This window comes from Oncorhynchus tshawytscha, linkage group LG09 (assembly GCF_018296145.1).
Source record: "Oncorhynchus tshawytscha isolate Ot180627B linkage group LG09, Otsh_v2.0, whole genome shotgun sequence".
In the NCBI taxonomy this organism is placed as follows: Eukaryota; Metazoa; Chordata; class Actinopteri; order Salmoniformes; family Salmonidae; genus Oncorhynchus; species Oncorhynchus tshawytscha.
This window is the reverse complement of record NC_056437.1, coordinates 69,447,457-69,457,258: the sequence shown is the minus strand read 5'-3', so window position 1 is coordinate 69,457,258 and position 9,802 is coordinate 69,447,457. Positions and strand designations below refer to the sequence as shown.

The window sequence follows — 9,802 nt, the reverse complement described above, 5'->3', positions numbered from 1 at the left end:
ATGTATACATACAGAGGCAGTGGTGTTGTGTTGTGGGGGGTAGAGAGATGGGGAACATGTATACATACAGAGGCAGTGGTGTTGTGTTGTGGGGGGGTAGAGATGGGGAACATGTATACATACAGAGGCAGTGGTGTTGTGTTGTGGGGGGTAGAGAGATGGGGAACATGTATACATACAGAGGCAGTGGTGTTGTGTTGTGGGGGGTAGAGATGGGGAACATGTATACATACAGAGGCAGTGGTGTTGTGTTGGGGGGTAGAGAGATGGGGAACATGTATACATACAGAGGCAGTGGTGTTGTGGGGGGGGAGAGATGGGGAACATGTATACATACAGAGGCAGTGGTGTTGTGTTGTGGGGGGTAGAGAGATGGGGAACATGTATACATACAGAGGCAGTGGTGTTGTGGGGGGTAGAGAGATGGGGAACATGTATACATACAGAGGCAGTGGTGTTGTGGGGGGGGTAGAGAGATGGGGAACATGTATACATACAGAGGCAGTGGTGTTGTGGGGGGGGTAGAGAGATGGGGAACATGTATACATACAGAGGCAGTGGTGGTGTTGTGGGGGGGGTAGAGATGGGGAACATGTATACATACAGAGGCAGTGGTGTTGTGTTGGGGGGTAGAGAGATGGGGAACATGTATACATACAGAGGCAGTGGTGTTGTGGGGGGTAGAGAGATGGGGAACATGTATACATACAGAGGCAGTGGTGTTGTGTTGTGGGGGTAGTAGAGATGGGGAACATGTATACATACAGAGGCAGTGGTGTTGTGGGGGGTAGTAGAGATGGGGAACATGTATACATACAGAGACAGTGGTGTTGTGGGGGTAGAGAGATGGGGAACATGTATACATACAGAGGCAGTGGTGTTGTGTGGGGAACATGGGGTAGTAGAGATGGGGAACATGTATACATACAGAGGCAGTGGTGTTGTGGGGGGGGTAGAGATGGGGAACATGTATACATACAGAGGCAGTGGTGTTGTGTTGTGGGGGGTAGTAGAGATGGGGAACATGTATACATACAGAGGCAGTGGTGTTGTGTTGTGGGGGGTAGAGAGATGGGGAACATGTATACATACAGAGGCAGTGGTGTTGTGTTGTGGGGGGGGTAGAGATGGGGAACATGTATACATACAGAGGCAGTGGTGTTGTGGGGGGTAGAGATGGGGAACATGTATACATACAGAGGCAGTGGTGTTGTGGGGGGGGGGGTAGAGAGATGGGGAACATGTATACATACAGAGGCAGTGGTGTTGTGTTGTGGGGGGTAGAGAGATGGGGAACATGTATACATACAGAGACAGTGGTGTTGTGGGGGGGTAGAGAGATGGGGAACATGTATACATACAGAGGCAGTGGTGTTGTGGGGGGGTAGAGATGGGGAACATGTATACATACAGAGGCAGTGGTGTTGTGTTGTGGTGGGGGGTAGAGAGATGGGGAACATGTATACATACAGAGGCAGTGGTGTTGTGGGGGGGGGTAGAGATGGGGAACATGTATACATACAGAGGCAGTGGTGTTGTGTGGGGGGGTAGAGAGATGGGGAACATGTATACATACAGAGGCAGTGGTGTTGTGGGGGGGTAGAGATGGGGAACATGTATACATACAGAGGCAGTGGTGTTGTGTTGTGGGGGGTAGAGAGATGGGGAACATGTATACATACAGAGGCAGTGGTGTTGTGTTGTGGGGGGTAGAGAGATGGGGAACATGTATACATACAGAGGCAGTGGTGTTGTGTTGTGGGGTAGAGAGATGGGGAACATGTATACATACAGAGGCAGTGGTGTTGTGGGGGGTGTGGGGAACATGTATACACAGAGGCAGTGGTGGGGGGTAGAGATGGGGAACATGTATACATACAGAGGCAGTGGTGTTGTGGGGGGGGGTAGAGATGGGGAACATGTATACATACAGAGGCAGTGGTGTTGTGGGGGGGTAGAGAGATGGGGAACATGTATACATACAGAGGCAGTGGTGTTGTGGGGGGTAGAGAGATGGGGAACATGTATACATACAGAGGCAGTGGTGGTGTTGTGGGGGGGGTAGAGATGGGGAACATGTATACATACAGAGGCAGTGGTGTTGTGTTGTACAGAGGCAGGGGGAGTAGATGGGGAACATGTATACATACAGAGGCAGTGGTGTTGTGGGGGGTAGAGATGGGGAACATGTATACATACAGAGGCAGTGGTGTTGTGGGGGGGTAGAGATGGGGAACATGTATACATACAGAGGCAGTGGTGTTGTGTTGTGGGGGGTAGAGATGGGGAACATGTATACATACAGAGGCAGTGGTGTTGTGGGGGGTAGAGAGATGGGGAACATGTATACATACAGAGGCAGTGGTGTTGTGTTGTGGGGGGTAGAGAGATGGGGAACATGTATACATACAGAGGCAGTGGTGTTGTGGGGGGTAGAGATGGGGAACATGTATACATACAGAGGCAGTGGTGGTGTTGTGGGGGGTAGAGAGATGGGGAACATGTATACATACAGAGACAGTGGTGTTGTGTTGGGGTAGAGAGATGGGGAACATGTATACATACAGAGGCAGTGGTGGTGTTGTGGGGTAGAGAGATGGGGGGTAGAGATGGGGAACATGTATACATACAGAGACAGTGGCGTTGTGTTGGGGGGGTAGAGATGGGGAACATGTATACATACAGAGGCAGTGGTGTTGTGGGGGGGTAGAGAGATGGGGAACATGTATACATACAGAGGCAGTGGTGTTGTGGGGGGGTAGAGATGGGGAACATGTATACATACAGAGGCAGTGGTGTTGTGGGGGGTAGAGAGATGGGGAACATGTATACATACAGAGGCAGTGGTGTTGTGGGGGGGGTAGAGATGGGGAACATGTATACATACAGAGGCAGTGGTGTTGTGGGGGGGTAGAGAGATGGGGAACATGTATACATACAGAGGCAGTGGTGTTGTGTGTTGTGGGGGTAGAGAGATGGGGAACATGTATACATACAGAGGCAGTGGTGTTGTGTTGGGGGGGTAGAGAGATGGGGAACATGTATACATACAGAGGCAGTGGTGTTGTGGGGGGTAGAGAGATGGGGAACATGTATACATACAGAGGCAGTGGTGTTGTGTTGTGGGGGGTAGAGAGATGGGGAACATGTATACATACAGAGGCAGTGGTGTTGTGGGGGGGTAGAGAGATGGGGAACATGTATACATACAGAGGCAGTGGTGTTGTGGGGGTAGTAGAGATGGGGAACATGTATACATACAGAGGCAGTGGTGTTGTGTTGTGTATACATACAGGGGGTAGAGAGATGGGGAACATGTATACATACAGAGGCAGTGGTGTTGTGTTGTGGGGTAGAGAGATGGGGAACATGTATACATACAGAGGCAGTGGTGTTGTGTTGTGGGGGTAGTAGAGAGATGGGGAACATGTATACATACAGAGGCAGTGGTGTTGTGGGGGGTAGAGAGATGGGGAACATGTATACACACAGAGGCAGTGGTGTTGTGGGGGGGGTAGAGATGGGGAACATGTATACATACACAGAGGCAGTGAGAGATGGGGAACATGTTGTGGTGTTGTGGGGGGGGTAGACAGATGGGGAACATGTATACATACAGAGGCAGTGGTGTTGTGGGGGGTAGAGAGATGGGGAACATGTATACACACAGAGGCAGTGGTGTTGTGGGGGGTAGACAGATGGGGAACATGTATACACACAGAGGCAGTGGTGTTGTGTGGGGGGTAGAGAGATGGGAACATGTATACACACAGAGGCAGTGGTGTTGTGGGGGGGGGTAGAGAGATGGGGAACATGTATACATACAGAGGCAGTGGTGTTGTGGGGGGGTAGAGATGGGGAACATGTATACACACAGAGGCAGTGGTGTTGTGGGGGGTGGACAGATGGGGAACATGTATACACACAGAGGCAGTGGTGTTGTGGGGGGTAGACAGATGGGGAACATGTATACATACAGAGGCAGTGGTGTTTTGAGGGGGGGTAGACAGATGGGGAACATGTATACACACAGAGGCAGTGGTGTTGTGGGGGGGTAGACAGATGGGGAACATGTATACACACAGAGGCAGTGGTGTTGTGGGGGGGTAGACAGATGGGGAACATGTATACACACAGAGGCAGTGGTGTTGTGGGGGGTAGACAGATGGGGAACATGTATACATACAGAGGCAGTGGTGTTGTGGGGGGGGGGTAGAGAGATGGGGAACATGTATACATACAGAGGCAGTGGTGTTGTGGGGGGGGTAGAGATGGGGAACATGTATACACACAGAGACAGTGGTGTTGTGGGGGGTAGTAGACAGATGGGGAACATGTATACATACAGAGGCAGTGGTGTTGTGGGGGGTGGAGAGATGGGGAACATGTATACACACAGAGACAGTGGTGTTGTGGGGGGGTAGAGAGATGGGGAACATGTATACATACAGAGACAGTGGTGTTGTGAGCGTACTGGTATCGTGTCACAGAGTTGACACGGACATAGATAGATACATCCTACAGACAATGTGCTACAATGTGAGCATACTGGTAACGTCGTACAGTTTGTGACTGATGGTGGGGGGGTAGTGGGAGCACATAGATAATGTGCTACAGTACAGAGGCAGTGCTGTTGGGGGTAATACATACATTATCCAGAAATGGAATGAGAGAGACGACCTTAGGAAAAAGGAGGGGGGGGTCACGGAGTTGTTGTTCTTTAAATTGTCAAATCTTTCTATTTTTTATTTCAGGTGAAGTATAAATTCAACTCTCTTTACAGGTTGTCAATGGCTATGGTGTTCCTAGCAGTCCGTCCCTTCCTTAAGCGGTCTAAACAGGCGACCAGTGATTCATGCCTTCACTTCAGGACACCAAACAAGAACAAAAAGCAAAAACATAAAAGGCTTTGACAAAAGTGAAAATTGGCTAGACTCCATGTACTTTAACACAAAAGGAATACATCTTATGTACATTATTTCATGGCTGCTATTTTCTTACAGGTCACCTTCATAAACTCCACAACAACATGACTCTAGATCATAGAACCACTACGTTTCCTTTTCTCCCATGAAAGAGGAAGAAGTAGAAGAAGAAGAAGATACTGTAAATGGAACAAAACCAGAGAGATGCCAACCTCAACCTGGTCCAATTTGTGTTTTGTGTCTCAATTTGATCCAACTCGTGAACGTGACAGTGCAAGAGGTCTAGTGCATAAAGTGAATTGCATCTGAAATCGTGTCGTCATTTTTTGTTCTACTTATCTTCTGATTTGATAGAAGAAAAAAAACAACACACATTTCCACTGTGACTACTTAGTGTGCTGATATTCCTGGGTGAAACGAAGAGAACAAAACACTAGGTCTGGGGAGGTGGGATCACAAATGACATCTAAGTTCTTAGAACAGTGAGAAAAATACTGAGAAAAAGATAGCAACTCCTCTTTTATGCATCATTCCACCTGGACAATTCAAATTGCAATGATTACTTTTTCAATATATATATATTTATATTTCCATATATCTTTTGTAAGAAAATCTGTCTCTCAAAGTTGTGAAGGAGAGGCAGCCCGCCCCCCTCTGAGCAGCCCCCATTTGCTGTCCCTGACAACATTTAGGGATGACTCGTGCCCAGTGTCCAGCAGTCTGTCTGTCTAGTTCCCTGCAGAAAGACGTGCGTCTTGTCGACCCCTTTACCCCAGGTCTGACAGGCCCTGAGCCTGAATTCCTGTCCATAGTCTTGAGGGGGAGAGAGGAAGAACAGAGTCATCACTGAGGAGAGTAAACAGAACATCTCAGATTAAACTCCTTGTGTTGCGTCTGCCAATCCCTGGCGCTGGTTCTGAGGCATGTCTATGGTGGTGGTGGTGGTGATGGGGGTGATGGTTATAGTGCCATCCAGATTCAGTTAAGTATGATGGTGCCCAGTCTGGGGCTGAGATAGGGGGAGTGGGGGGACGGCTGTCTGTCCAGTGAGGCCTGCGTTTACCCTCAAAGTGTCAAAGTCCGTCCTGGCTGGGCCCAGGCTTGGCCCTCTTCCTAACCCCACTCCACTCTGGCCTGGTTTGTCACAGTGTGGGAGTCTGTAGTCATGCCTTCTGGCTGTCCCTGCCTGGGGGGTGGTGGTGGACCCCAGTCTAAGGGGAGGGTGCAGGGGGGCTGCTGCGGGCTGAGCTGGGGGACAGGCTTGGGCTGCAGCTGCCTGGTGGGGCCCCTCCTCCACTGGAGCGGCCCCCGCTGGCCCCCTGGCCCTCCAGACCCTCTGAATTTTCCAGCATCTCCTGGATGAGAGGGGGCATGGAGCCTGGGATCTCCATCTTCAGAGTGATCACTCGCTCCGCTCCTGGAGGAGGAGAGGGAGGGAGGGAGGGAGGGGGGAGGGAGGGAGGGAGGGAGGGAGGGAGGGGAGGGAGGGAGGGAGGGAGGGAGGGAGGGAGGGAGGGAGGGAGGGAGGGAGGGAGGGAGGAGAACAGAGAGGCAGAGAGAGTGAGAGGGTCATGTGTTCCACAAGGTTCGGCCACTACAGCAAAATATCATATGTCACAATATTTTTCTTCAAATAAATAACGCCTGATATAGATAGAAATGGTAGTAGTGTTGCACTGAGACTAGGGCTGAATTAATACAGGGGCCCAAGCCTGTAGGGGGCCCAAGAGGTAAGAAAAACACCAACAAATATACAATCACAGGAGCCAACTCAAAGTTTAAAATACACCAGAGAGTAGAATTTAGCCACAGAGGATCAATAGTTTCTACAAAATTAACTGTGTTATATAACAAGCTCATACAGGTGACTGCCAAAATAAAGTTAACACCAACATAAAACAATACTGTTTACCAAGCTACCAATGACTTCACACTGGAAGAAGTTTAAGCTACACTAAATCTACCCTGTAAAAAAACAAACAACGCAGTGTGCAGGCGTGTTCTCTCACCCTTGGCGCTGATGCTCCTGAGGTCCGTGATCTTCATCAGCATCTTGGGGAACATGTGTGGTTTGTGAGGCCTCCTCTTCCTCACGTAGATCTTCAGAGCTTCCAGTAGGGGCTCCTGTAGTACGTCCACCTTGTCTGCCTGCTCCAGATCCTGACGGTCTACACGCACACACACAGCCGCGCACACACACACAGGCGCACACACACACAGACGCACACACACGCACACACAGACACACACAAATGAAAAACACATCCTTAATACCCAATACCAATTTGCTTGAAAACAAATGACAATTGGCTTTGTGATATCAGCTCCCGGCCCTGATAGGAGGTGCAATGCTGGATTTGAAATGCTGGATTTGAATCGGAGCAACGGTGCAGTACCTCCACACAGCAGACAGATGCCGCTGAGCAGGCCGGTCTCGGCGTCGTCCATCTCCAGAGGGAGGAGTGTTTGGGCGAAGGCGAACACCAGGTCTGTGAGCGGGCCGAAGCCTGCGTTGTGCATTTGGGTCCTGTTCAGGGTCAGCCCGTCTGAGAACGTCATTGTGTCCTGGTCTGGAGTGTACCGCGTGCATATCCTCAGAATCTAAGGTAGAAAGAGGGAAGGAGGGAAATGGGGGGAAAAGAAGTCGGTCAGTCTTGCGAGCCGAAATGGCTCTCCAGGGCCTATCTCCTGTAGCGTGAAGCAGCTTGATGTACCAGTACACCAATTTTTTTTTATGACCAGGGATCAAACTCCCAATCTCAGGACGGACACTAAACACAAGGCCACTGAGTTAGTTGGAAAGGGGAGCACAAATATATTGCTGTTCACTTTCTGTAGATGTTTTGCTGTTTGTAATAAATACACGCATGTCCTAATGTGTGTGTGTGTGTGTCCTGATGCGTCTTCTCACCAGTATGTCCAGACAGGCAGCCTTGAGCAGGGTGATCTGGTCAGCGATAGTGAGGGTGGTGAAGCCTGGCAGATGCTTGGCAAACTCCACCGTCTTGATGATACACTTAGTGGACAGCTCACTGAACTTATCCCACAGGTTGACATCTAGAGCCACGCGGTGCTCTGCACTGTTATTCTGTAGGGAGGGAGAGTGAGATGCATACATATAGGTTATTCTGTGATTCTACAAATACATTGGCTGGTATGTTGAGAGTGCAAGGAGTGTGTATGTTAGTCGGTGTTTGTAATACCCAAACATGTTGGCAGAGTGAGGGTAATGTGTGTGTGTGTGTGTGTGTATAAGTCACCGTGGTGTATTTTCCCAGCTGACAGAGTGAGGGTAATGTGTGTGTGTGTGTGTGTGTGTGTGTGTGTGTGTGTGTGTGTATAAGTCACCGTGGTGTATTTTCCCAGCTGACAGAGCGAGGGTAATGTGTGTGTGTGTGTGTGTATAAGTCACCGTGGTGTATTTTCCCAGCTGACAGAGCGAGGGGAAAGTCTCCTTATGGGCCTTGCGGACACGTTCGATCATCTGCTCGGTCTCGGTACTCAGCACATAGATCTCAGTACACTCTAGCTTCTTCTCCTCCTTCTTCTTCTTGTTTCTGTCGTTCCTCACCGCTGAGGGAGGGAGAGAAGGAGACGAAGAGAGGGGGACAGGGTTATCCTTTGGGCTCAAATGGCAATTTTCAGGGATATATGAACACTAACCACCACAGGTTGACCTCACAATCCTCACATAGCCATGCCATCTCCGGCCAAAGAGAGAACACAAGAGGCAGTCAGAAAAACGATCGCTATCCCCGAGACCAGACACTACTGGAAACACAAACGCTGATCAACTGGGGCATTGTATGTTGGGGGAAATACACACATCAACCACTAGATGGAACCATATACACTATTTATCCTCAAACTGGCACACACGCAGAGACAGAGGGAGACAGAGAGAGACAGAGAGAGACAGAGAGAGACAGAGAGAGACAGAGAGAGACAGAGAGAGACAGAGAGAGACAGAGAGAGACAGAGAGAGACAGAGAGAGACAGAGAGAGACAGAGAGAGACAGAGAGAGACAGAGAGAGACAGAGAGAATAAAAAATGTGTTAGCCGTGTGTTATGTGAGACATTTTCAGAGGAGAGGGTGTGAGTGAATTGTATGTGGGAGAGAGAGGGGGGAGCTGAAGTGCTTTGATGTGACAGTGTGAAAAGAGCTTAAGAAGGAGAATCTGTGTGTCGCTGATCTGGCACAATACAGACAGGGAGACATTGGAGAGTTGGGACTAACTCTCTGTCCCCAAACAGTAGCAACAGACACACACACACACACACACTCTCTCTCCCTCTGTCTCTCTTTCACCTTCCTTCTCCATCTCTCCACATTCTGTCTACCCTCCTCTAGCGACCCACTGTATCACCACTAGAGGTCGACATCAAGTTTTCATAACAATCGGTAATTGGCCGTTGTGGATGCCGATTACGGCCGATTACGGCCGATTACATTGCAATCCACGAGGAAACTGCGTGGCAGGCTGACCACCTGTTATGCAAGTGCAGTGTCAAAAGGACCTTGTGGCTGCAAGGAGCCAAGGCAAGTTGCTAGCGAGCATTAAACTTAACTCATAAAAAACAATCAATCTACACATTTTCACTAGTTAACTACACCTGGTTGATGATATTACTAGGTTAACTAGCTTGTTCTGCGTTGCATATAATCAATGCGGTGCCTGTTAATTTATCATCGAATCACAGCCTACTTCAACTTTGTCAAACGGATGATTTAACAAAAGCACAGTCACGAAAAAAGCACAATCGTTGCACAAATGTACCGAACCATAAACATCAATGCCTTCCTTAAAATCAATACACAGAAGTATATATTTTTAAACTTGCATATTTAGTTCAAATAAATGCATGTTAGTAGGCA

The 9,802-nt window shown here is 49.2% G+C and overlaps 1 protein-coding gene across 5 annotated transcripts in view; it reads right to left on the bottom strand.

The window, feature by feature from the left end:
• Nucleotides 1-4,719: 4,719 nt before the first annotated feature.
• The window catches only part of rarab (retinoic acid receptor, alpha b), a 193,561-nt gene continuing 188,478 nt past the window's right edge, over nucleotides 4,720-9,802 (bottom strand). For all 5 annotated transcript variants that reach the window (XM_042327316.1, XM_042327317.1, XM_042327318.1 and 2 more), the window contains 5 exons: nucleotides 8,338-8,498; nucleotides 7,837-8,013; nucleotides 7,322-7,526; nucleotides 6,935-7,093; nucleotides 4,720-6,342 (listed from right to left, as the gene is read on the bottom strand). In XM_042327316.1, coding sequence (XP_042183250.1) covers nucleotides 6,137-6,342; nucleotides 6,935-7,093; nucleotides 7,322-7,526; nucleotides 7,837-8,013; nucleotides 8,338-8,498 — 908 coding nt within the window. In that variant the 3' untranslated portion in view covers nucleotides 4,720-6,136. The remainder of the gene's footprint in view (nucleotides 6,343-6,934; nucleotides 7,094-7,321; nucleotides 7,527-7,836; nucleotides 8,014-8,337; nucleotides 8,499-9,802) is intronic.